Source organism: Pagrus pagrus (genome assembly GCF_965226575.1).
Source record: "Pagrus pagrus genome assembly, chromosome: 16".
Taxonomy (NCBI): Eukaryota; Metazoa; Chordata; class Actinopteri; order Spariformes; family Sparidae; genus Pagrus; species Pagrus pagrus.
In genome coordinates, this window is record NC_140200.1 from 9,054,112 (window position 1) to 9,082,109 (window position 27,998).

At 41.8% G+C, this 27,998-nt stretch overlaps 1 protein-coding gene across 2 annotated transcripts; it reads right to left on the bottom strand.

Annotated features, from left to right (window-relative positions):
• Window positions 1-330: 330 nt before the first annotated feature.
• On the bottom strand, window positions 331-27,053 carry LOC311271401 (E3 ubiquitin-protein ligase RNF19A). Of its 2 annotated transcripts, none has more exons than XM_084377044.1 (10): window positions 26,967-27,053; window positions 16,079-16,690; window positions 14,780-15,264; window positions 10,443-10,648; window positions 10,169-10,310; window positions 6,959-7,121; window positions 6,582-6,696; window positions 3,645-3,776; window positions 2,990-3,260; window positions 331-2,047 (listed from the first exon to the last, which is right to left on the bottom strand). In XM_084377044.1, exons 2-10 carry the CDS (start codon window positions 16,229-16,231, stop codon window positions 1,765-1,767), a joined length of 1,950 nt encoding a protein of 649 aa, XP_084233170.1. In that variant the 5' UTR covers window positions 16,232-16,690; window positions 26,967-27,053; the 3' UTR covers window positions 331-1,764. The 2 variants fall into 2 exon arrangements, with proteins under 2 accessions (XP_084233170.1, XP_084233169.1); XM_084377043.1 differs by having other exon boundaries at window positions 10,169-10,316.
• Window positions 27,054-27,998: the final 945 nt, after the last annotated feature.

Consider the following 27,998-nt stretch of genomic DNA (forward strand, 5'->3'; position numbering starts at 1 on the left):
TGTGTGTTTTACAAAATGATCTACTGTATGGATTCTTTTTAAATTTCCAATTGGAGACCTTGTAGTCTAAAACAGTTGATCTGGAGAGCCAGACAGGGTTGTAAGATATATCTTTTAAGGCTTCCCACTACTCTGCTTCATTTTTCTAGATCAATTTACTTGAGAAAAATGTTAAAATAACAAAAAGTGCTGAGCTAGACTTGTTACAAGAAGATATTTAAAGGTAAAATCCCCCCCAAAAAATGTTTTGTCTACATGTGGCATACTAGGAAACAGGTTTCCACTTGAACTTTCACCCAAGAAAAATCAATTTGTGACAGATACAAAACATACATTGTGTCCTTCATGGTGAAATCTTTATTTCATTTCTCTCCACAACCCAGCACAGGTTATCACGTCAGGTCCGAGTTCATCTCTCACAAGTATTTCACACTCAGGAAGATAAGCAGAGCATGTATAGTCATGTATTTCTCATAAGTCATCTAGAAGGGGTTATTAGATTTCAGCCTGAGGTGGCATGCTGCTGTTGTAATTTTGGTGCTCTGTGATCATTTGAGAGGGTCTTTAGTTTATACTGAATGCTCTCAGCAGCACACACTACTGCGACTACACTTCACTGCGGTGCGTGTGGCGTGGGCATGTGTGTGTGTGTGTGTGTGCGAAACTGCTTGTGTGTGTGTTCATGTGTTATCCTGCGTACACAGCAAGTAGTAGAATCATGCAGCTACTTTTAAATTTAAGACTCTTCAGAAAAAGAGTAGCTGCATTAGCATGAGCATTTTTACAAACTAAAGCAGTTTCTTTAAGCCTCTTGAAGGCTGTAATCTGCACTAAAACAATGCAAAAGTGACACTGCCCCCTTTGCTGCTTCCATGGAAGACTGTGGATTTGAGAATAATATAATTAATGGTATTTATAAGCCCTCCGGTCAGTTTTCGAACACTGCCACAATGTCACAGAGCACTTGTTACTCCAACAGAGAACAACGGTTACAGGCTTCACCAGTTTTTCAGATGTCATTTGCAACTGGACTTCTTGCACAAAATGTAATTGAACAGTGAAGCATGCATCGTCTGTTTTTAAGGTTGCCAGATTCGAGGTGTGACCGCTGCATCGTAAATTACTGGAGATATTCTTCAAAAGGTAGAAAAATCCCCCCCTTCTGTCTTGCAACTTGGCTTGAGAAGCATTTGATAATTACTTGGTGAAACAACGGTTGCCAGATCCTTTAATCCTTCCTGAAACAAATCATGCTTGTGGGGGTCTGTTTATTTGTAAAGGGAGTGGAAGGAGGGAGGTGAGGTCACTAAAAGAAGTATAAGAGTACAGCCGGACGAAGAGAGGGCTTCATTGAATAGATTTATCATAGAGGGGGGGAGTAAGGTAGTGTCTTTCAGAAAGGACAACATAGAAAAGAACAGACTGAACTAGTCAGCTAACATGCTCTCAGTCACTTCTGTTTTCACTGATGAATGCTATCCTGTCTGCCTTTCAGTATATCATCCCCCTCCGATTTTTAAATGCAATAGTCTCATGCTATTTGTCTCTCACGCACACTGTCACACACTCTCATGTTTATCATTTGCTCTGTCTAAACCCGCGTCTTTCCTTAGAGGCTGGAGCTAGAAGGCAACTGGTGGGAGGGCCTGTCTTTTAAAGCAGGAGGTGGCCTTGGACAATGATTTTCAGGTCAATCCAGCGACGCGCCGGCTCATAAAAACCTGACTAATCTTCAACCAAGTACAAAGCCTGCACCGGAGGACCTCATACACCGTCTATTTCAAAGACTGGGTAAACTGTCTCTTCGTGTCCTCGGGCTTCCCCTCCTGGTTTCTCTCTTCCCTCCTGCTCCTCTCCGTCTCCTCCTCCACCCTCTCGTCGCTCTTCCCGTTCTGAGGCACGCAGGTAGTCTTGGGGCAGGGACTGCGAGTGTCCCAGGGACTCCACTGACAGGCTTCGGCTAGACAGGATGCTACTTAGGCTGGAATGGCGGGCGCCTCTGGGATGGGTCTCAATTTCCACACGGACTTCAATATTGGTTCCTTCCCTGTGGTGACGGTAGAAACACAAGATCAATACAAAGCTGCCAGGCAATCGAAGTCTGTCTGACTTAAGGATTATATGCTTAAACAAAGGTATTACACTGGAGAAAAGTTTCCAAAAAATAATTAAAGAACAAGACTAAGAGTCTACAGCCATGCTAGCAGCTCTGTAAGGCTGTACTCGTCTATGCCTCGTTTCCACATAGCTCTGTGTGCTTTCTTCTTTATTTGTGTTTCGGTTCGGAAAATGCCCCGAGTACGTTGAAAGTTTTTAGATTTTGTGTTGGATTTCGAACAGACCAGACAGAGGAAGTTGAAAACAAATTGACTAACTCCTTGATGAATGTAATACAGTTCTATTTAGACATTTCTTTCATGCATGGTGGTTCACAAGTCTTTTAACAAAATATTAAAATAAAAAACTGGCCTCACTTATTTGTCAGCGTGCATTACTGGTTCTGTTTTTGTCTTATTAATGCACCGTACGCATATAAAGACAGAAAAAAATAGCTTATGTTCTTATCTTTTTCTGTGTGTGGTGGCATTTCTATCCACCCTTGAAGAAATGTATTTCCTTGCTTTGAACACTAGGGGGCGTAAGTCCGTAATTGCAAACACAAAAATAAACTGTGAGGAAACGAGGCATCAGTTTAGAGCAAGAGCTTGGTAGGAGGATTATTAGTTTTGTTAATGTGTCAGGTTTTTGGTCATAAGCCAAATCATTTTAGAAGCTCTCAGATCAACAAAGTTATTCAAAAACAAAGGAATCCGTGCAAAACCTCATGGCAATCCATCCAATAGCAGTCAAGAAATTTCAGCCTGGACCAAAGTGGTGGACCAACAGACTAAAGTGACTTTACATCCCAAGACCCAACCTGGAATCAACCTGGCTAAAAATCCTGCCTAAACCATAAAAAAGAAGGGTAGAAACATTTAGCAACATTTACCTCAAAGAAAGCGCCTGTGTGTCATCGAGATTGCTGTCAGGCACAATAACCACCTCGCAGTCTGATTGGCTGTCCTGCTTGGTGTATCCGTGGTGTTTAGTGGCTTCATCCAATTCCTCATAGCTATCTAGTTCTGGGGGCGTGGTGCTCGTACTTGGGAGGACGCCCACTTCCTGTACACTGACTCTGACTTCCTGGACGCTGGTGTCACTGAGCGTTTGGTTGTTCTGACCCGTCCAGTGGTCGCTGACTACATGAGAGAATAGAAGATCTATAAGAGAAGTTGAAACTTCATCAGATCAGGCCGCAGAGCAAAAATTACATTGCACTAAGTACTTATGTCAAGAGTTGTTTACTACACAATAAAAGAATAGCTCAATAATCTGGGATATACGTTTGTTGCAGTTACTTTCTTGCGTCTTGTTGTCACTAACGTAAATTGCTATAGAAGTTTGCCTGGAGCTGGATTTTTGAGCTTTGAACGAGGCCAGGCTAGCTGGTTCCCTCTGCTTCCAGTCTTTATGCTAAGCTAAGCTAACTGCCTCTTGACTCCAGCTCCATTGTCAGCCTAAATTTTCCCATCTGACACTTGGCAAGAAAGCGAACAAGCATATTTCCCAAAATGTCAAACTATTCCTTTAAATGCTGTACTCACAGCTGGCTAAGTCCTCCAGTTGGATTTTGTGTGTTTCAGGGGGCTCACTCTGCGGTCGACACCAACCGTTCCTACAGAGCGACATGGGGACGACCCCATAGACGTAAGTCAGCATTAGTGGCACACCCACACCTGCAGGGAAACAGAGAAGTGTGAATAAACCAATTCAGATATATTTCTTAATTATTATAGCCATGATATTAAAAAATGAAATATGGATATTGTCTTAATAATACACTTATGATGATATCGGCTATCATGAATTTGTTTTGCCATGATACTCCTGATAATCAAGATATTGTGACAGCCCTAATTGTTTTTCTAGAGATTGTGCCACAATATATTTTAATAATAAAGTGTGGGGGCTGGCAATACAAGATATATTCCAAAATACCATGTCTTAGTCCCTGGTTAGGGTCCAAAGACACTGCAACAAAAGGTTTTGAGGCATATTAAATAGATGTATTACCATATTATTACTACAATACTCAATATAAACACAAGGGGGAGCCCCCCATGCATCACTGTGGACCTCACACAGAATATAGTTGGTGAAACACACTGATCCATATTTCTATTCTTGACAATTGTGTTATTCTAAATAATGCTGGGAACCACTGTTTATGCTCCAGTAATACCCTCTTTCAGGGACCCTATTTCCTTACAAGCTTTAAATCTATTCTCTCTTAATTGGAGGCAAGCTTATCTAGCTTTATTAATCAATGTTATGTTTTATCTGTTTTTCTATTACTTGTTTTGGTATATTTATGGCTGTTATTTCGTCCCTACGATCCCTATGCTTTGTAAATCCTGATTAATCTCATATCAATTTCAAATTAATTGAGTGATTCACTGAATATTTTCAAACCTCTATGTTTTACTGTATATTCTATGTGATGATGTTATGTTATCCAGGACCGTAAAATACATTATATATATATATATATATATATACATATATATAAATGCACGCATTTGCATTAATTATAATAGGAGTTGGAAAGACATCCCTGCAATTGACACCTAAAAAATGAGAGGCAGAAGCAAAACAGTGACCTGTTTGACTGTTTTAAGTCAAAAAAGGAACAGAGCAGAGGTCACTACTGTAGCAAAGCCAATTTTATTTCAGAAGTTCGATTTCTCCCCACTCTCCTCCATAACCTTCCCATAAAGTACTGTCAACAAGCACCCAAACTCGACGTGAGGCTGCCTCCCTGTGCTGTGTGATTACGCAACCTGCGATTGAAATAGGAATTTGGGAAAACAAAGCAGAGTGCCGACCAAACAAAGGGACATCATTAACACAGCGGGAACACTGGGACTCTATTGACTCAGCAGCAGGGTGAAACCAGGGCAAGAGGATGAGCCTGCCAGCCAAACAGTTGACAGAGAGAGGAGTGAACCCGGGAGGCTGTTTGAGTCAGCGAGAGAGAAAAATGACAAGACGGGGAGCTGTGAGTGAAATATGAGAAACTAAATGACAATTGTGGTGCGATGAGAGCGCAGAACGGAGGGGATTTGATAAAACATATGGCAGAGAGAAGCTGAAGTGAAAAGAGAGTGAAACATGGAGACAGGGATATGCAGGGACAGGAGGTCAGGGTGAAGAGTGCACTGCGGCTAAATGGGTTTGAGTGTGTGTGTGTGTGTGTGTGTGTGTGTAAAGGGAGGGCCCATCAGTGTGCGGTACAGTGGCGGTTGCAACACTGCAGAGGGAAGCCACAAGGCTGCTAAAGCCTTAAGGATTTCTGTAAGGAATTAAGCGAATGTTACCTTCAGCAGGAAGTGGCATGAGTCATCAAAATGCTACTTAGCACTGTGTGTGTGTGTGTGTGTGTGTGTGTGTGTTAATGTTTCCAGCTAATTTCTTTCTAACCAAGAAGATTATCACCACTTTGATGTCTGTATGGTAAATAAAACCTTTAAAAGCCAGCCGCTGTTCAGGTAAGCTTAGCTTAGCTTGGAACAAATCCAACAACTAGCGCCACTACAGCTCACTGATAAGCATTTTTTACTGTAAAACAATGTGTAAAAATTTCCCATTGGCATGTTTTTACACTTCAGTTTTTGTACAGATTAAACAGACGCGATATAAAGTCACCTGTCACTACCCAATCTGAGCAGCTGCCTGATTTGAGTGTGTCCATCATGGATAGCTAGGTACGGCAACACCACTTGGAAAAATCACATGCAGAACTACAGTAAAACGAGAAATTTGTTAAGTCGGTTTATGATCACGATTACACTTGCAAGTTATTACTCCGAGTGGCGGTGAAGCAAACGCGACCCGCAATCATAAACTAACGTCACAAATTTTGTCCAGGTGTGGTGTTGCCGTACATAACCAAGATGGCAGACACGCTCACGCATGGGCTGCTCAGATCGGACAGTTACTCTAGTGACACAGCTCTTTTGCTCTTCGTGTGCTAGCATCATATGAGAGCGGTATCATCAATTTTCCCATCTAACTCTCTGCAAGAAAGCAAATATGCATATTTCCCAAAATACCAAGCTGTTTTTTTAATTTTGGGTCTTTAATTGGATGTGTAGCGTGTGAAAAGATGTGGGGTTTCGCTCTCCCATTGATCTTCGAGTCCTAACTCATTACGGAGGGGATTATCTGGGACTCCACTGCTAGCAGCCAGAGTGCTGGTCAAAGCAGCGTGGATTATCTTTATCTTTAATGACTTTCTGATTCACATAAATATTGCATTTCAGATAAAAATAAAAAAGATTAAATTAGCATATTCAGCATATGAGGTCTGACGCAAACTGCTGTGATTCAGGATATTATGGCGATTTTATCTTTATCTACTTTCTTCTCCTTCAAAAAAAAAGAGAGTATTTATATACCTAATTCACAGCATTTTACACTTTAATTACCCTCCTCGGCGGACAGAAGAACAGAAGGTGGCCATGCCATTGTTTGTTCCTTACCCACAGTGACAGCTGCTATGACCGGCGACACAAACACTGACATCATCACCCCACTTGCCACAGTCAAGTAGTGCTTACTTCCTGAGATATTGTTTTTCTTACAGCGACCATGGACCTGGAAGGTAATAAATAAAACATAAATTAGATAATGGAAATTCAATTTCTTCCTTGTTGTTCTCATTCTCCCAAACCACTTATACCTGCCACTTATTCATGTCCACTAATACATGCATCCCAGCATGCATGAGGGGAAAGGATAACAGCCTGTGAGACCCTGTGAGTCATATAGGGGCTGTATGCTGTCTTTACTGACGCGTGCACAAACTAAGTATATCAATTCACACGAGTTACTTGAAATGACACAGGATTCACTGTACCTTTCGGCCCATGTAGATGGGTATGCCCACAATAATGACTGGGATGGCGATGCCCGCTATAAGGGAGATGACCACTGGTGCTCCGAGCAACATGCCCACCTGCCACAGAACCTTACGGGTTTGAGACCATGGCTTCTTCCCCCAGAATGTACATCCTGAGGGACTGAAACACAAGAGACACAACAGGGGAGGTCAGATAGGAGTCTGGAAAATAAATCATATTAAAACATGCAGCATTTTTAGTCACGTGGGTCTCATAGCTCTATGGATAGGGCATGTCCTTCAGTCTGTCTGGATGGATTAACATGAAGTTTTCCAGAGATATTCATAAGCCCACGAGGATGAATCCTACTGACTATGTTGAACTCCAGACTTTTGCTGGCCACCACAAGGCTTACATTTTTTGTTTTTAGTGAAATATCTCTACAGCTATTGGCTCTGCCATGACTTTGTTTTATGACCAAGTAACCTTCCCATGACCGGGACTGAGAACCCGAAGACATGCCATGGTAGCAATTTGCCAATCACAAGGTAGCCATTTATTTTACATTTAGCTTTATTGTCTATTTTATTCTAAATGAGACCATTATTTATGGAATTAACATCATGCTGTATTGAAGAAGACCTTAATCTAGCATTCAAGCCGAAAAAATCATTGAGAAAATGTTTGCTGAGGTAATAAATCAAGTGCGAAGTAGAGTCATTTTCTCATAAGCTTACATACAATCGGACTTCTTTTTGAAACCAGTGGAATTGCCCCCGGCTGGCAGGTTTAAGGCACTGAATTGTAGCATATTTTTAGTGCTAAATAAGAAATGTTAGCCTCCAGCAGGCTAAACTAAACTAACTAACTTTCCTGCTAAAAGGGGCACTATGTAGTTGTGGAGAAGAAATTTAAACTCAGAACTGCAATATTTATAAACAATAATGTGGTAATAATACAAACTCAGAAATATTAATTTTTTCCATAACAGAATAAACAAGCTGTTCTCAGAGGAAAATAAAGTCCCCAGAACACTATTTGAAGCTAGAAAGGTGGCAGGGTCTGCCAAATTTAAGAGTTTGTTTATTTAGCTTAGCCAAAAAAAAAAAATCAGTCAATGAAGATCTTTATCTTCTGATTAAAATTGCTACAAAGTGCTCCTTTAATGTAGCATTTAGTACAAAGCTCAGTCTCACAGAACCACGAGCACGACTGTGGACTTTTTATGACCTCAGTAGTTTTTGGGTTTTATCCAAACTTCAATCCTAATATATAAACAAACAGTAGCTGTACGCTCATGTAGACACACAGACACTCATCCCCTCCACTGCTATGATCACACAAGCATCCTCATTGTACTCGAACAGAAACATAAAACAATTTGAGTGATTATTTTTTGGGCTGCGAGTGACATCAGTAAGCACTGACGTGAGAAGATGACAACATTAACTGTCTGTCTCATTGCTATCATGACATCATCACTCAAACTGAACGACCTCATCTGCATTTGTCATGTTTACTTCGCCCTCTATTACAGTCATTTGCAGCAACCATTCGCGTACTCATTTATCTCACTGCTGTGAGATAAATGGAAAAGTCGGGTTATTTAAGTCTGTTTGCGAGGAGTCAATTCTCCTTCCCTTGATATGACATTAGGTAAAACAAGCACTGCCTTAAATTGCCTCTTTAATGTAGCACGAGTCTTTGGTGTTGTGGTGTAATTCTAACTGCCAGGGAGAGCAGCACAACACTGACTAATGCTGTTTGCTCATAATGAAGCGGCAATTAACTTGTAGGAGCGGCGGCGACAACATAAGCAATACAAATAGCACCTCGGGGTGATGCCGTTTCTCGACGTTTGTATCGCGGCAGCAAATGTCACTTTGAGCTCCCAAAAGCCTGAGTGGAGGGGGGAATTACGGTGAGATATTAAGACTGTGCTCTGTTGCTCTGAACGGGCAGATTTGCAGTGGGATGCTAAAAGCGTTGCCCTTCTGTAGGACGCTCGCTGTAATTCGCAGTGTGACAGACAGACAGGGGGGATTAAGGGAGAGGGAGGTGTGAAAAGACAATGCGGCACATGCAGATAGACTGAAACCCTCTTTCTCAGGCAACAGAACAGAAGACATGTACACCTTTCGCACTGTAGTTATAACCAGTCCTTTGCCGCCGGAAAGATAAAACTGTCACTCCAGATCCAGCTAGTCCTGTAGCTTGAGTTACATATTCTGCCGCATGGAAATATGGAGGCAGATAGAGCTGATTAATTGATGACAAGTCAGCAGTGACTCTCTTCCAGGACTGGAAAAATCAATGGAAGCCAGTTTAAAGAAGTGCAGCCTCTCGACAATGGCATGCCGTCCGTGTCTTGCTGACTGGCTCGGTTTTAACTCCAACTGGGTGTTCCTTTAAAACATACCGATGGGATAGAGGTGTGAAGGCAGGTATACTCATTGTAGTGAAGGTAGTTATTACGTTCTTTCCCTTTGGGAGAAACTGAAACTGTTCAGTATCTTTCATTTGAGAAGTTGGACCTGTGCCAGCGAGCATTTTCTCACCTCATGCTGCTGTGAGACTGAGATCAAATTCTGCTGCTCTGTCTCTTGTGTTTTTGTGCCGTACTTTTACTGGATATCTCCCAGATATCCACACCGAGATTGCTCACTGTAGGATTATTTTTATTACCAATTATTCTGTTGGTTATTTTAAAACTGCTGAAAGTGTTATTGTCTTACTTAAATAGGTGTTAAATGGCTCTGTACTCCAACAGTAATCACTACTGTAGAGTGTTGGGTCAGTAACCCATGTCTCTTCTCCTCCTGCTCATGTAGTAAAAGAGAAAATACATTTTCTGGTATCCCTGCCCACTTTCATTCAATCAGGACAGAGACCTCCATAAAGAGGCGGACCTGTCTGCTCGGTGTGAACGCACAGATACTCAGGTACCTACAAGCAATGAACAGCATTTGAGAAAAAGAAAGAAGCAAAGAGAGCAGCCTCGAAAAAGAAGTTTGGCGACGTGGAGAGGAGGGAGGGGATTGCTTTTAGTTTGGTCTGGAAAATGTTGAAAATAGTAAAAAATGCTCATCACAATTTCCTTGAGCCTAAGTGACATCTTCAAACATCTTGTTTTGACCCGCCAACAGCCCAACACCAAAGTCATTTAAAATAAAACGTGCTGTTCAGTTAGATGTGGGTGTTTGGTGGGTTAATGTGTTCATGAGTACCTGAGGTAGTGCACGTCGGTGATCTCCTGCATACACAGCCAGCAGAACTGACAGGCACACACAGTGCAGTTCATACGGTTACAGCTGCCGTCATTGGTCTTCATGATGTAGGCACCACAGCGAGGGCACGCTTTGATCTCCTCTGCATCTTCAGCAACAGAGTCAATGTGTTAGGGGTGACCACACCTTCTACGATATTTATTCAGCACAGAGGAATAAAATAACCTGAAAAAATTATTTGAAGCACGGAGAATAAGACAAAAGAAGGTGTCACCTCCTCCGGGTTCTTCATTGAAGACGTACAGCGTGGAGGCATCGGTGCCGCCTGACGTGTGGCGGGCTCGCTGCCGCCGGGCCTGGTCACACGTCTGGTTGGGGTGCCACAGCTGCCGACAGTGGTAGCAGAACTCCGTGTCACATCCCTCCCGGCCACAGCTCAGCTTGGGACACTCCGCACAGCCGTAAGCTATCACCGCGTAGCTGAGGAGAGAGAGAAACTGCAGATAAGTAATGACAGAATAGATCACTGGTGCCGCATGTTAAATGATCCCTAGAGAGGACTCTTTGTTGTTAGGACACCTCAGGTGCTCTCTCTACTTAATATTTCACCGTAAAATGTTCAGCTGAGAGTCACAGTTTCGTTGAATATCTATGAAAAGCTGCAGAAAGTCTCTCATCAGTTGCTTGTTTTGTTCATCTGCTCAGCCTGGTGAAGCGCACTGAATCGTTCATTCTTGTCTTTGCTCGCAAACAGCACATTTGTAGACTGCGTGCCTAAGTGAATCACTATTCAAAGAGAGATACAACTATCTGTGGGACTGGTTTCCAGAGTTCGACACCTGAACCAGAAATAACTCCACCCTCAGATCTCGAGCAGTCATTATGTCGATAACAAGGAGCTTGACGCCCGTGGACCTAATCTCACTCCTCAGAGGGCACATTAACATAAATTTTAATATTCAAAAGATCATGTGATTAAGGATCAAACATGAAAGTAACCGCGAGTGATTCACGGAGGCCTCTAGGATCCAGGCAGTGATGCTCTGCTGTGAAGTATTTGAAAAGCTCCTTCAATCTTTTTTCCTTTGGTACCTCCAGCCTTACGTGGCTTTCAGCTTTGTCAGACAGGCTGAAGGCCACACACACACACACACAAGAGGATAATTAGACTGCTGCCTGGGTTTGGTGTCAGACTAGATTTAAACTGATTCTGACGTCAGACACTTTTGGCTCAAGGACAGAAACATTCACAGGTATCAGAGTATATTTTTATGAAAGAAACCAGCAGTAACTTGATTATTTACATCTCACACATCCTCCCCCGTCATGCAAAGATGTTTAAAGAGGATCTGACAGAACATGAAGCAACAGCGGCGATGCCATAGGCTGCTGATATCACTCAAACCAGCTGAATTTTACTTGACAGGCGGCGCTGCACTTTTATTTCTCGCTCCTGTAACAGATCATAGATGCTGTGGATCAAAGTTGTAGTGAAGTCGTTTGGAAAACACATCCTTTAATAATTCTTAACGATCCCTCCCAGATGTGCTTTCAAACATCTAAAAATGCTCTGTTTTGAATAGCAATTCATGTCTGATAGGGTTTTCCCACAACAAAAAGATCAATTAAGCACAATCCGCTCGTCCTCCCTCATTGAAAAAAAGACAAATATATGAATATGCAATTATTTCTCATTTTCAAAAGTTTAACTGCAGGACACAAGATGTGTCCTCTGTCGCTGAAAAGTTCATTCCCAGTGTGTGTGCACCGGAGGTTTCATGTTTTCACATCACATTTGTATAAGTTATACATAGGATCATGACCTTACAGACTAGCTCTGACGTCAGAATCCTGCTTGTACATACACATCTTAAACTCTGATTTAAAGTGAGCACAGACAAACGTTCCCCCTTCAACAGATGAATGTGGAAACAGCCTGCTAACGTCGAACTCTGCACATACATCAGTGAAGCGCAAACATCCACATGAGGTATTATAAGCAAAACACACTTTTGACTTAGTGGAGCTTTCCACAATTAGTAGAGCTTTGGAGGAACGTTTTCATGGACGGGTCTCGTTTCTGTTTGAACAACCTTAGTAAGACAATGTTCTTGCTTTAGATCTGGTAGCCACAAAACACGTTTAAGTATGTTTACAGGTCTTGACGAAAAAAAGAAGTACAAACACTTTTGTGGCTCCAGAGGAAGCTGCATTTAATCTGATAAATTGCCTCCAATGATGTCATTCAGTGGCTTGGTTGCATTGTGGGTAATGTAGGCAGCAGGTTTTGTAAAAGAAGAAGAATGTGTGGAATAAAGAGGGCGATATCTCTGCTTCTAATATCCATTTTACTATTTTACTATCTTTTAATGCTGTCTATAATGAGTTCAATAGTTTAATAAGCGTTAAATAACAGACCAGTGGACTGCTTTTCAAAACCAGACGCCTACGGTGAATTAACTATCAACTACTCATCAGTTGGACATAAAAAGAGATGTTATATGAGTGTGTGTTTTGAGGTCTGTGTGACAAGTTTAATTATCTATAAATGAGCCATTTGTTAATGATGCTTATTTTAAAGTGTTACGAGGCTTACAATGACATAAAAGGTAAGTCAGGTAAACTCAATAAATGTGTTTTTAATGCTATTATAAACAATTATAAGAAACTCATAATGCTTTTATTGAGGTTCTGTGTTAAGTGTCTAAAAACTGCCAACAAGTTGTACAAGTGCTTAGAAATTTCTTATAATCTAATAATAAAGGTGTTTATGGTGCTATTAAAGCACTTATATAGTCTTATTAACACATAATAATGCTAATAAACATCTTATAGGGACTAATAAGTTCCCTATTACCTATTAATTAACGCTTATTACAAGGATTTTAATATAACGCATTACTGAAACAACCTAGAGTAGAATTACATTTGCAGCTAAAACATGACCGAATGCGCACACATACGTAGATACATGTGTGGACAGAGCACACTGTCTCATAGCCGACATAATCTCCAGCTAAGCTTCTGTCACTAAGACCTCTAAGAATGTGTGTATGTTGGGAACATGAGAATATACAAACCATAACTGTGAATGACCGCTTTACATAACGGGTCGACGCTTCAAAGCCTCTCTTATGAGGAAGCTGTCAGTCATTTAAAACTTACAACACCACTGACCTCCACTTGTAAACTTGAAATCTGAATTTCTGCAGATGTCGCAGATGAATTCAGTCTCTCGTTTCTCTGCGTTATACTTAATCCACCACAGCGTCGGCCAGATTGGCAGAAATGATTTTTGCTCCGCTCATTCATCACGAGCAGACTGTGAGAACTGACAGTCAGGGAGACAGATGGTCTACCACCGACTCCTGAACCCTGGATCATACGTGCTTCTGACCACAAGTATTCACCAAACAGCCACACACACATTATGATTTCCCATCATCAGCACGATCGTGTTACCCATCCATGAACGTGGAGGCGATACAGCAAAGGATCGGTGTCATGTTGTGGGGAAAAGATGAGGGTTCACTCAGAACATGTCTTGTGGTTGCATTGCATTGTGGTCCATTGTTTGTCCCAGAAATACCAACCAGGCACATCGCCGGTAACTTTTTGAATTATTCCTTTAACTCCAAATACAACATGTATTTGGTGTTACTTTATGTAGTCCCACATTTACATAGATTCATATTAGATTCTCAAAGAGCTGCAGTTACCAAAGCGAAGAGGCTTGCTTCATCACTCACACACAGTCTGTTCTGTTTCAGGATCTGCACAATATTTTGGTTGCATCAAATTTTTAACAGCCTCAGGACGCATGAAAAGCTCAAACTGACTCTTTCACATGCTGTCAGTTCATCTTTTCAATGCCCAGTCAATCATTCTGACACTGAAAATACTCCTCCAGTCGTGTGTCTTACAACATGAAGATAGTGGAGGGATGACAGGGGGTTTGACAGGAGCTGCCATGTTGAAAATGTTGAATTAGGGCCCTTGTGTGTTTTTCTAAGGTAATTACAGTGCATTTGCCACCGTAGGACTCAAGATGACAGTAAGAAACGACATTTTTCTTAAAGTGTATGCAATTTAGAGGGCCTTTATTTTCATTACGTGTGCCTTTTCCTCTCCCTTGTTCAATAATCTTCTCTCAATGTTAGAAGTTAACCACAGAGGTAGAAGAAGTATTTAGATCTTTTACTTGAGTAGAAGCAGCAACACAAAGATTTATTTCATTTAAAAAGGAACGATAGATGGCAATTAAGAACTGAGATTATTTAATTTGCCTTCTTTCTCTCCAGATCAACTTTAATGGGACTGAGCATTTCTTCATACATGTGTCAGATATGTAAAAGTACTCATTGTGCAGAATGGTGCACAAAAATGTTTAACATATTATCTGATTGTAATTACTGATACATTCATTTGTTCATCACTTTAATGTTGCAGCTGGTAAAGACGGGGCCAACACTGATTCCAAGAATCACACAAATGCTGAATATTAGATCAAATAATCTACCAAGTTGATAACTGGTATAAAAAAAAGCATTTTTAAGTGTAAACATGCATTAAAAAAAACTTATACGATTTGTGTTTGTGTCTGATTCTCACCTGCAGTCAGGCGCAGGGCACCAGCGTGTATCTGGATCAGAGGCCAGGAAACGTCTCAACTGGTACTCCTCGAACCTCTCCAGCAGCGCCCGGTCATCCAGGATGGCACGGACGTCCAGCGGCGCCAGTGTCTCGGGGCACTGAGGGCATGCGATGCACACCCGGCTCTCTGATATCTCAATGCGCAGGTACTGGCGGAGGCAGTCGGAGCACGTCCGGTGGGAACAGGAGGTGAGTCGTGGGAAGTGGCAACGGGGCTGACTGAGCAGGCACAATGGGCACTCCTCCAGGTGTTCATCCAATAGCTGCTCCTGGCTGGAGGAAGAGAGGGACAGGACGCCGGTGGAGCCGCTGCTTGCCCCGCCCACGCACTCGGCTGTGGCGGCACCTTCCTCACCTGCCTCAGCCGCTGCTGGAGGGCCTCCTCCTTCTCCTCTTTCTCCTCCAGAAACTCTTGATTCTCCCGCCTCTTCTGCTGTGAGGTCCTGTGACCAATTACAGAGCTGCTGATCCACCACATCCAATCACATATAATCAAAATGTTCTCATAAACAGAGTGAAAAAGAGAGACTGGTGAGGAGTTTTCTTTGATTCTGAGAAGTAAATGAAAGCAAATGGAACATCCTTACTATTCCAGTGAACATCAGTTTACGTGGGTGTGCATGCAGGTGGATTTCTATTGTATTTGGTGTACTTGGTTTCTTGGCAACATCATCTCTTGAAATTGCCAATTAATTAAATAAACACTCTAATGGATTTGGGCTATAACAGAATGGGAGAGGGAGGAAGCAGGCAGAAGCTAATACATCCAAAGTTAATGATCTACAGCCTCTCTTCAGCTTCTCTCTTACACAACAGTTTGTGAGACGTGTTAATTTTGGCAACAAAACTAGACGTGCAAAATGTTTCAATCTCACCTCAAAGATGAATGAAAATTTTATATAAGCACAGAAATATTTCTTGTTTCACTTTCTGACTTTATATATGGAAGAATAATAGATCTTTTAAATAGGAGGAGTAATTGTTTATTATAAAAGCTCTTAAAATCATTAGTATACTATCATTTGAACTGTGTTTTAACAAAATTGACGATGTCTAAACAGGTTTCGGGTTTCCAGCAACATTTCTTTTTTTTGAAACCCATAAAAAGAACCTGACACAACAGTAAATTTTCAATCTCAAGGTCAAACTGGAACGTATAAAAACAACGATCAAACATTAAAGCACTTACCTTTGTCCACCTGGAGCTGAAACAAAACTAGCAGACATCATCAACGGCACTCAACACCTCATTCTCACCTGCTCTGGATGCTCGCTCGGGGTCAGCGTGATGGCCACCTCCTCTTTGGGCCAGGCTTCCACGGGCCTCTCGGGTCTCGGCTCCGATTTGGGCTTCCTGCTGAAGAAGTTGAGGAAGCTGAGCGGCCCCGTCTGCTGCTTGGGCCTCTTCATGGTTTGTGAGTAGAGCGGGAGCAGCAGCTGAGGAGGGCAGGCCAACGACCATGAGCAGGATGCAATGCGTGTGTGTGTGTGCGTTTGTGAATGTGAGAGAGTGTGTGCGCGTGTGTGTAAGAGTTCGTGTGTGTGTGGGTGGATGAGCACAGCGAGCTCTCACGGCTTGGAGTCTTGGAGCTGGGCGGCTGATCTGCTGACTGTGGGAGGAAGAGCTGGAGAGATGGAGAGGTAGACGGCGGGGAGGAGGTAATCCCTGCCCGAGGGGAGCATCACTAATTTGGAGCCTTTCCGAGGACTGGTCATGTGATTCGCTTTGTCTCTCCTCTGTCTTCTTTCTCTCCTCCTCTTCCTCCTCCACCTCCACTGCAGTTCCCTCAGTCTGAGCTAGTCCTGCACTGGCCGACTGTCCATCATCGTTTTTTTAGACCTCCTCTTCACCGCTAGCAGCCTGTTAGCCTGAAAACAAACATCACAATCATGACTAAATGACAGTGAATCAGAAATGATGGCATGTGCACTCTGCCACTTTTGTCAGAAAATGTTCTGATGCAAAAAAAAAAGTCCTGAAATGAAAAATGGAGCCACTTAACGCATCAGAGGCCGATAATTCAGTATAACTATTCATTAACTTTCAGTGGGATGGCATCATCATGATTTGATTACAATGTGTTGTAGCTGCACACATTGCTTTTGTCCAAATTATGAAGGAAAAAAGTGAAAGTGAAATATAAAAGTTAGTTATTACATTTTTTGTTTTACACATGTCAAAAGTTTATTTAATATAATAAAATGTATTGCGTTCAGGATCAATTGGTATGAAATTAAACACGTATTTTCCATATCACAATATAATGTATATCAATATCCATATGTTTTATTTAAATATTATATATTGATCTAAACCAGTGGTACACAATCTGGCGATCGGGACACCAAAAAGGTTACATCACTGTTATTAAGAGATGCAGGTCTGTGTGTCTGTTTGACTGAGGGCGGGGTGAGCAACACAAACACAGAGCAGAGAGAGAGTTTTCTCACAAAATCCAGAGGGTTGTGCAGAGGTGTGAATGTGTATTTGGGCTTTAGAAAGTAACCGTTGTGAAACGACTTTTCATTTCTCTCATTCACTGCTTTGCTCTCGCTAACTCGGCTCCCTCTCTTCATTTACTCCCTAGCTCACTCAACCACTGCTGCTCTTTCTCGCTCTGTCGCTCGTTGAGCCGAAGAGGAGGGGCCAACTTTGAATGGCGTGTTTACCAACAGCAACCAAGCAATCCTACAAATTACACCTTTAAGGGGTCAAAAAAAGGTAGTGAACTGATGACGACAACAGCTTTTCATAAAATATTTAAAATGATTGGTTTGTACCATGTAAGCTAATCAGCTTGCGTCACTTTATAACTTGCAGTCTTGTTCCCTTTTGAACTTTCATTCTCTTTTGAACATTATTGATGTAGAGGAACCTCTCCACGAACTCTGTGGACATGAATATAAATGCTTTCTATGAACGTTTTCCCTCTGGTTGCTAATTCAAAGTCCTGATGTACAGAGCAACAACAGCAAAAAGAACATTTACACGAAGAACCAGATGGTTCAGTCTGAGTTGTGACTAATGAGGTTTCATTTGTTTTATCGTCATCGTCAATAGCAACCTTTCAATACTTAATGCTAAACTACTACACATAAAAACAAGCTGTATTATGTCTCATGTGTGCCTAGTCAAAACCTGAACAGATACAATATCAGGAACTGATTTAAAATTTGACCTTTCAATAATGTCACAAAAATAGCAATTTAAAAACAAGCTGTGCGATTCCAATCCTGATTATATGTTAAAAAATGTAAACATAAAAGTTATTTCTATATGAAATAAAATCCAAACTTGAAACAAACCAAGGGGTTTGGACCTCTGTGACCCGGCCTGCCCGTCACACAGCCTCCGACATGAGCAATAAGGTCACAGCCATGACACACAAAGAGCAGATGGATGAGGGAGTTGTGACTGGTTTGACAGAAAGGACCGGGGGAGAATGGAGGGTGAGGCGGAGGAGAGGCAGTGATAGACGGCACAGACAACTCATTCTGTCTCCATTAGGCAGCAGCGAGCTTTCATAATCAGGCCCAGAGTGCAAAGAGAGCAAGAGGTGATTCATGCAACCCCAGACCAATTAAAAGATGTCTCCATACTGGCACGACGTCAAATCAGACCATAGAATACGGCATGAAATATGATACGATTATAGATTATCATCTATTTAAAGAACCGTTTCACGTTCTGAAAGATGAAAAAAGTTGAATATATGATCTTCACTTTTATATCAAACCAGCCCTGATGGCCAGAGGCAGGGTAAGGCTACGGGAGCTATATGCTTCATCATTCTTTTAACAGGGATGCACAAAGAGTCTGGATTTATGTAACACTGCAGTGCCCGGCCCGCCTCCCTGCATACAGAGAGTTAGAGTTGTATTTATATGCTATTCTTGCGGAAATGTTAAAATCGTCATGAATAGCAGGCTCGTCTTGCAGCAGCACATCATTATATATGATAATTTTAGAGTAAAGAAAAGGCTTTCTTGCCCTTTGGCACTATAAACTGATGATTAGTGTTGATATTTTAGATGCAATGCATTTTTTTTTTCAACTGTAGCTCTGCTGAAGCGCTGTATCTCTGTGTTCAGCTGTGATACATTTCGGCCAATACACCATAACGCAACAAAATTATAGAAATGCAGAGCATTCTGCAAATGGCTGTTTTTGTTGAGAATTTTTGTATTTCATGCTGGAATTACCTGTTAAAACAGCCTTTGTGCACGCTTAGAAAGATTTAAAGATCCTCTTAGAAGGCATCTTCTGGCAAATCTCTTTAGAAATGTACAAAACAAATATTTAATAAGTTAACAGACAAAACATCTAAATAATAAACAAGGCAAAAGAGCAGATTCAATAAGTTGTTGCCAAGGAAAAAACATGCCAGGAAGACGATCGAGTCTTAAAGGGCAAGATAAAATATCAACATCTTTAGAAGTGAAAAAAAAATTCCAACATATAAGGTATGTCCGTTGCCATGATAACTACTTTAGTTGGACGATATATTGTCCCAGAAAAAAAACAAATTAATGATATGTTTGTCGTTTTAGTGCCATTCTATGTTACTGACATAATAATAACAATAACACTGATACAAGTACTGTGGGGAGTTTGCATGTTCTCCCCGTGCCTGCGTGGGTTCTCTCCAGGTACTCTGGCTTCCTCCCACAATCTAAAGACGTGCAGATGGTAGCTTAATCGGATACTCTAAATTGTCTGTAAGTGACTTATCCAGGGTGTACCCCGCCGTCGCCCAATGTCAGCTGGGATCGGCTCCCAGGTGATCAGCTTTACAGGTGCACACCTGTAACGTTTCTGCTGCTTCTGTGGTAGTTCCTGCTACAAAAGGTGTTTTCAGGACCACATTTTGCCCTGATGACACACACACACAGACTCACATGGTGAAAAGATTATCAGCCTAGCAACCAAGATAATAAACAAAATAGACTCTTGTTAACAAAGATTTAACTTATTACTATATATATAACATTTGGCACGGGGGTATAGAGAGCCATTCATTCCTGTACAGGCAATAAACTGCCATTTCAGTCTTAGATAGAAGATATGCAGGATAAGTCAGTAACATAATTTTCAATGCCGACAATGCCTAACAAAAGACGTTGTGATAAAATTGGCCGTCGTCTTCTTCCAGAAAACTAGAGGAATATGACCTGGCTAAATGGGAGATGTTTGTGGCGCTTTCTGTATCTCAGACAACACAGAGGATACGATGACAGAGTCACAGCTACAGTATTCATACAACTCTTACAAACTGTTTCCTGCCCTGAGAAATTCACCTCAAGACTGGACAGTGATGGTGAAAGTGGTAGCAGCAGCAAACCGAGCTGTTCTTCCAATAGTCTTTTCTAATCTCTTAACAAAATCTCTTAATTTCCTTCATTCCTCTTTAACCTGACCATCAAACACATGGCCCACTGGTAACTCTTTGCTTTCCCCAGCATTTAGTGAATGAAAACTGTCTCCAGTAGTGACTCTAATTTCAAGCTCAAATCTCTCATGGAAACATTTGTTTGCAGACTTAAAAATAAAGAAGCAAAGCAGCCTTATGTGTTGAGTAAACACATGACAATTTGAAAGGGCTCAGTCCTCCCTCTGCACAGTTTTTGTTTAATTTCCAACAAACATAGCTTTTCTGGATCCAAATCGCTCGAATTTCCTTCCTCTCCATATTCCACGGGCCGACTTTCTCAACCAAAGCGCCAACCTCTGCGATGAACACACACGCTGCGCTGCTGTTTATATATAGAACTAATTCCCACATATGAAGACATCAAACGAGCACACATAACACATTCAGGAGAGCTTGCAGTGAACATATCGCCTTTACACAGCCACATGTACACGCTCAAACACACACAGGCGCACTGATTCATGTAAGAGTGTTTTTTAAAATTATAGCTCAGTGGGCTCCAGTCTGGGTTTATCGCTCCACACTGACAAGACGCACGGCAAAGTTATTAAACAGCACAATTAGCTGCCTAATAGCTTAGATATGTTGTTGCTGTGAGGGGAGGTTTTCCATCAGCGTGATCAGAATTGTAACTTGTTCCTCTGCAACGATACAGATATAAAGAGGGAGGCTGGTCATTTGAAATCAGATTATATAAAACATTACATCAACAGGAAATAACATATGCAAACAAAATGGAATCTATACACACACAAATATAAACAATGAAAGGCTTTTGCAAAGTTTAAGGTTTTCCGAGAACCACAATTCATTTTCAGCGAAGCCAATTTTAAACATATGTACAATTAATCCGTTTTAAGACTAAACCGATTTTACATTACATTATACAAACATTGTTTTATCTGCCGAGCATTTCCTGCGTTTTGGCACCAGAGGACCAAATGTGAGCTAGTTCTGGTCCATACATGGCTGCCAGATTTGACTGAGATTTAAAAGGCTCAGACTTGGGTCGATTTGGACCCAATTAGAAATACCACTCAGACTAGTTTTGGACCAGTTATGGCCCTCATCGGCCCAAGTATTCTGGCAAGATAACCCGAGATTACGTTTGAGATAAGTGCGCCCAAGTAAAGCCATCTACGGGCCGAGCATGTTTGGCTCCCTTTCTTTCTTTTCTTTTCCTCTTCAGCATCTGACTAAATCTTCACATTTATCACAGATAATGTTCTCTCACTCCATCATCCTGTTCACAATCTGTGCAGAGCATCCTTGCATTGTTACAGAGCCTCATCATCATCATCCTGAATCAGATCAGCTATCCATCAAAAACTGCAGAAATGAGGACCACTGACATTTGAATTAGGTTGAATTATGTGGATGCAGAGATGGAAACGGCAGATGAAGGTTCTCAGCGATGACATGCTGTTTGTCTTCTATGATACAAAGTCAGAGTCAGCCTAAACACAATAAACGCTCCTGTTTAGGCTGACTCAAGGTCAGTGAAAGCTACCGAACAAAGTCACGAGCCAAACTTGCAACAACAAAACTTGTGGGACATCATTTCAACCTCACTGACCCGCAGAAAGGCCAGTCATCACGAACTTGTTTATGGACAAAGAGTTTCCTGTTTACTCTATCATTGTGGCTCCCACACTTAGGGATCATGTGAGGTAATTAGAGATTAGCTATATATCCACTGGAAGTCACAATGTAGTAGCCATAAGGCTCTATGCTATACAGATTTAGAATAATTTAGTTTCAAAGTGTCTAAAAGTCTTGACCCAGGTCTTTCCTTGATTTAAATTTTGCCTCTCGGGGTTTCTCAATCAAAACAATGAAAACAAAAGAGTACTTGGGTAGTAGTGTGGGATCATGGGAGGTTTTTTCTTCCTCGTTAAACAGCCACCATTGCTGATGAAAATCTATCTGACGTGACTCAAGCAGAAATCCGGTTATGGAACACATACCTTGAATACAATTACAGATTTCTCAGGGTTTAAATATCATTGGAAACATTTGGGATTATATAAGTATATAACTTCACAAAATACAATACAAAGGTCTAGTTTTTAGACATTTTAACGCCGAAATGTTCCATATTATAATTGTACGAGTAAACCTTAATTAAAGCAACACATTGCAACTTTTAAGGGTGCAATATGTAAGTTAATACGTTATTCACTCTTCTCAAAACAGATCGGTGAAAGCATATCACCAAAGCAACTGCTAACGGCTGCTAACTGTAGCTCTCGTTAGCCAGTTAGCTCAGTTAGTGTTGGTGTTTACATCTCTAGCACAGGAGCTTTGGACCAGGACGGGCCGGTGTTTGCTGGTCAGTATTCTGACTTCAGTAGGTATTTCTGTACACAACACATACTGGAGACGTCATAACATCAAAAACTGTCATTTCTTCACATTCTGTGTATGAGTTTTTGAATGTTACCCACAAAAAATCATACATATTGCGCGTCCAAAGCATTTGTAGAGAAAGACAAGAAAAAATGTCAGTTTACACGCTGAACAAAGTGCGACTACTTTGAGATACAATGTTCAAAAATGTCCTAAAATGTGTGTCCCTCTGTGGTTTCTGATTTCAAACTCAAGAATGTTCTGCTAAAAAAAGCATTCAGGTCAGAATCTAAACTAAATAATGAAACATACTCTTTCATTCATGTATTCATTCATTCAGTCCCTCATTCATTCATAGTTGGTTTATTTTGCTCATTTCAGCGTATGGTTTCCAAAACAATCACACATGACACATAATACACTTTTACCCGCTATACTTACACAATCCTTGAACAAAGCAGGAGCCATAAGAGAAAAAAACTAATATTACCTGCCCCTGACTACATCTTATGTAGTGGTGACTGATAAATCGTATTTTCAATACCACTGCGATATGAATATGCACGATGAACACATCTCGAAAAGACTGCTGAAATGTAACAAATGAGAAAAATAATTTTATTTACATGCACCAAGCACTCAGCATGCAAATGTTTGAGCCTCAGCTAGCCCTCAGCTAACCCTCAAACTAATTGGTGTCAATTTGATGACAAGAGCTCATACAGGCGCTTCAACATTTGTTTATTTATCACAAGTTTCATCTTCAATGGACGATGTTATCACACATCCCAGATTTTCCTGTTATTTCTTCGGAAGCATTATGTTAAACAAACTTTATGACCTCTCTTTAAATACATTTAACGATGAGACCGTCTGCCAAAGGATAAAGACGAGTCCTGCTTTCTTTAATGTGATCCTTCAGAAGACAACATGGACACAGATGCTGCTCGGAGAGAGAGAGAGTACATGTTCAGTTTACAGCTTCATGGTTTTCTTCCCTCGTGAATGAGTGTGTGTGTGTGTGCGTGTGTGTGTGTGTAGAGTATACACTGTAAAATGCTCCTGAGGCCAAAGACGCACTTATAGATTTGACCTCCCCTCTTTACTCTATAGGACGCTGGCGCTCCTTTGATGTTTCACTCACGCAGCAGAGAACTGCCGGCCTCAGAGAACGAACAATCCGGCGACACAGACTGTACAAGAATTCAAATTCTTAAGGCGTCTCGGGGGGATTACAGAGAATTAAAGGACAAACATGAAATCTGTCCTAGAAGTTTATTTTTCTGTGCCAAAGCACAAAGAGCTTAATCACTAATTCTAACTAATTCACTTTTTTTTATTTAAATAACCATGATAAAACTGTAAGTATTCATCAAGTGATGTGTCATACTTGTAAAATCATAACCTGCCGCTGCATGGTGGTACTTTTAAAAGTTAAAAAGCCACACCACTGACAGAAATCCTCCCTATGTCTGCAGTCAGGGGGGTATCATAATAACCGTGTATGTCTCAGCAGCGTGAGGGCTGTGAGGAAAAGTGTTAACTGTCTAGCTCAAGAGGACTTCAACAAGATGGCTGTTTGACCTTGTGACCCGCTCGAGCATCTCAGGACTGAATGACACCTCATTCATGTAGCTACACCGGCAGCGCACGAAAGAAAAGAGCTTCAAGCACACGTCTCAGCCTTAATTCACCGCAGCAAACCCCTCATTTTTAATTTATCTCCAACAGGCAAAAGAAAACCGATCCCTTGGCAAACGACGACGGCGGACACCATTACATAATGGACAAAGGTTTTGGCTGCACTCTTGTTTTCTTACCTACTGACATGATTCAGCAGGCTGACTCACTTCAAGGTCCATCTGACAACAAAAGCAGCACGCACTCCGTTTCTACAGGACATATACACGTTAGAAGTATGCATAAAAGTTTTAAAAGGGCATTCCCCCAATTTTACACATAAATAACCCCAATGATGTCACCATTTTTAGTTTTTGACACAGCAAACCGAGATCAGCGATGAAGGCAGACTGTTGTGTCGCTTCCCGTCGCCTGTGTGGGGAAATACCACTCCATGCCACCAGGTGGCAGTAGTCTGAATTGGTCATTCAAAAAGGAAAGTCAGAAGACTCATATACAAACTGTTGTTAGGATAAAACAGTGTTTGGTTATCATTTTCACACCACTCCCGCTGATATAACTACCTCTAAAAAAAAGTTGTGAATGGCAACGGCAAAGAGGTGGAGGCTAGAAACAAGAAGAAATTGCCCTACATGGGTGAAATCATAGATAATAAAATGACAGCATGGCTCACAATTCACTTTTTACATTGTCGGCACTGGTGCGCTTAACTTTTCCAGTTAGGTGCACCAGCACATAATTGTACAAAGGTTAATCTTATTTCTTAACACATTTTGTAAATTATTGCAACCAGGAATAAAGTTGCACGCAACAAGAAATCACGCGCGCACGAGTGCGACCAATGAATATGTTTAGTCGCACTTGACCGACTTAGTAGTTGCACCCCGGAGCCCTGGACAGGCTCAAGAGGCTTTCCCTGTCTTTTTCCGTTTTCTCTTCTCATGTACTGATTTGCTTAGCTGAACAGCAACTCAGTAATCTCACGCTCAAGGGCCGCCTAGTGCCAACAGTGAGGGACACACCTTAAAAACTAAGGCCCCAGCGGCTCAATGACAGCCCAGACATTGGTCGACAAAGTGGTTAGATCAGCCTCAGTGTGTGTTTCAAAGTACAGAGGCAGGGAGATCCAGAGAGCGGGCAGGAAAGGTCAAATGAAACTACCGCAGCTCAAACAAATTTAGAATATCTCGTGCTCTGTTGCTCCCATTCTGACCACTCTTTTTTAGTTAACCTGTCTCTTCTCGGTCCCCAAAATTTATGGAAGTGCAGCACTAAATTACTTTAGGATACGTACCGAGGAAACTGGTTGATAATGAAGCAGCTTGTGCTGATTAATCATTCATTTATCTACAGGTGAATTAAGTGAGATGAATGTAAACAACTACTGCAGTAAAACACTTTAAAGGGGTGATGACCTATTACTGTGTCAGTAAACCTGGATAGATGATGACTATTTTGACAAGAATTTATCATATTAAATCATAATTTGGTTTTTTTTACACTAAAACAAATGGGAGCTCGTGACTTAAATGTCCTCTAATCAAGTCTTTACTGCACTCCTCCAATCTGGACAAAATGTACGACAAGGGATCCGACACTTGTGCAAGTTTTTATTGATTTTTGCAAAAGACTACCTATAGGTTAGTGCCTATAGTGAGGCTTTCTGCCTGTAGATTACAGCTAAAAAATGACAATGACAGATGGGATTATTACACAACCGGCATCTGCCCCGAGGCATTCCCATCTCCTTTGAAATGCCAAACAGGGAAGAAACCACCTAGTTTCTTTTCTTGTTTTTTTTTCTTCTGTCCTCTGAGTGAACCATGTTATCACAACCCTATGATCTCCTCAGTTTTGCGGCGTTTGTCGTGGACACTTGTTAACAAGCTGTTGCTCTGCAATCGCCGAACAGAGGTCAGTTTTCCAGTCTGATGTGGAGCTCTGCCTTTGCCGAGGGAAACCTGATGATACACCCTATTAAATATCTCTTCACTGGACACAAGCCCACATCAGCAATGCGGGTTTCAGAGGCATGAGAGTGACCTCAGCCTGCCCACACACACACACACACACACACACACACACACACTGAAGCCTACTCCAAGGCATCCCTGACCAGAATCCTCTGTTTCTGCACCATGTGGTGCTCAACACTGAGTCTTAGTGACCTCTGGCAGCCTGTAGCCTGCTTTATAATATTGAATAACCACAATACAGCCTAAAGGATTGGGGTTTTACAAGATATTATATGATAGTTGCCTGTATTAGTGTGGAATGTCATAACACTGCTGCACGTCCTCTTGCTGTATTTTAACTCTCTACAGATCAGACTAAATATGGGAAGTGCTATTAAACAAAATATCCAAATAAAGCATTAAAGCCGGCCTATGTGCTGAGAAAAATAGGGGTGCATTTGTATATTAAAGGTGTTATAAAAGCGTATTAATCAAAGCAGCCATGCATGATCTCCATATTTATTCCCACAAAAAAAAAAAAATCATACTTCCATTTTAATCATTCAGCAGAGGTCTGCTCAGGGCATCAGTATGCTCTTGCAGGGAGTGGCATGTTTAACAGGCTACGTGTTCGCATTCACCTCCACCTCCACGGATCCCTCGCAGACACGCGAGTGATGGCGACAATAACGCCGCGTGACAAGCGCGCGTTCGGAAAGTCCGCAGATAAAACACACAATAATATCTATTACGTAAACGGCCTCTTACCTCTCTGCACGGCGCCTTCTCTTTGCAGCGTAGGATCAACAACTGGCTCCTCCCCTCGAGGACCAAACAGTAGCACAGAGATCACCCCCACCCACCCCGCACCACCACCGCCGACACCACCGCCCCCACCCCCAGTCTCCTCCTCCTCCTCCTCTTCCTCTTCCTCACTGCCGCACAGACAACATATCTGACCGTCAAAGCGCGCAGACAGGGCGGGTAGTGATGGCCGGTGCAGGAGAGGAGAGGAAGGGAGGAGAGCAGAGTAGAGGAGATCCACGGTGAGGTGAGGTGAGGAGGAGATGCCTTCCCCCGGTGGTGCAGCGGCAGCAGCGGCAGCAGCAGCAGCAGGACTGATGATGGCTGTGTTGTGCTGTGCGGCGGCCTGAGGGGAGGCACACTGCAGTGACATGAACCAATGGGATGATGACGCACAGTCCCAGGATCTCCTATTCATAAATGCCCAGAAAAAACACAGAGGTTCTCACATGTTTTCAGTGCCAGGTGTACACACACACACACACACACACACACACACACACACACATATGCCATCTCCTTATGTTATCTCCAAGGCAACTAAATGTGGCAGGAGTTTTTGCTGATCATTTGATATTAAAGGTGCAATATGTAAGTTGAAAACATTTAAAGGTGCCATCATTTGTAAGAAAAGTTTATTCTTGAGTCTCATTCCCAACTCGTCAAATACTGACGCATTCGGATTGTAGGTTGCTAGATCCCAATGCGTCAGTATTTGACGAGTTGGGAATGAGACTCAAAAATAAACTTTTCTTACAAATTGGTCCTTTAAAAAGATTTACTGAAATTATCAACATAATGTGGAAAAAAATTGCAATTTTGATGCTGTTGCTATAGTTAGCATGCTAGCCAGTGAGTCCCGGTCCGTCCAGTCCAGAGTTCCTATGCTCCCCTGGCGCTCCCAGTGCGGACCGCTAGATGCACAGCTAATCAAGCTAACAGTGGCTGCAGTTAGCAGCAATACACTGTTACCCTGATGACGTGCTGTCCCCTTTT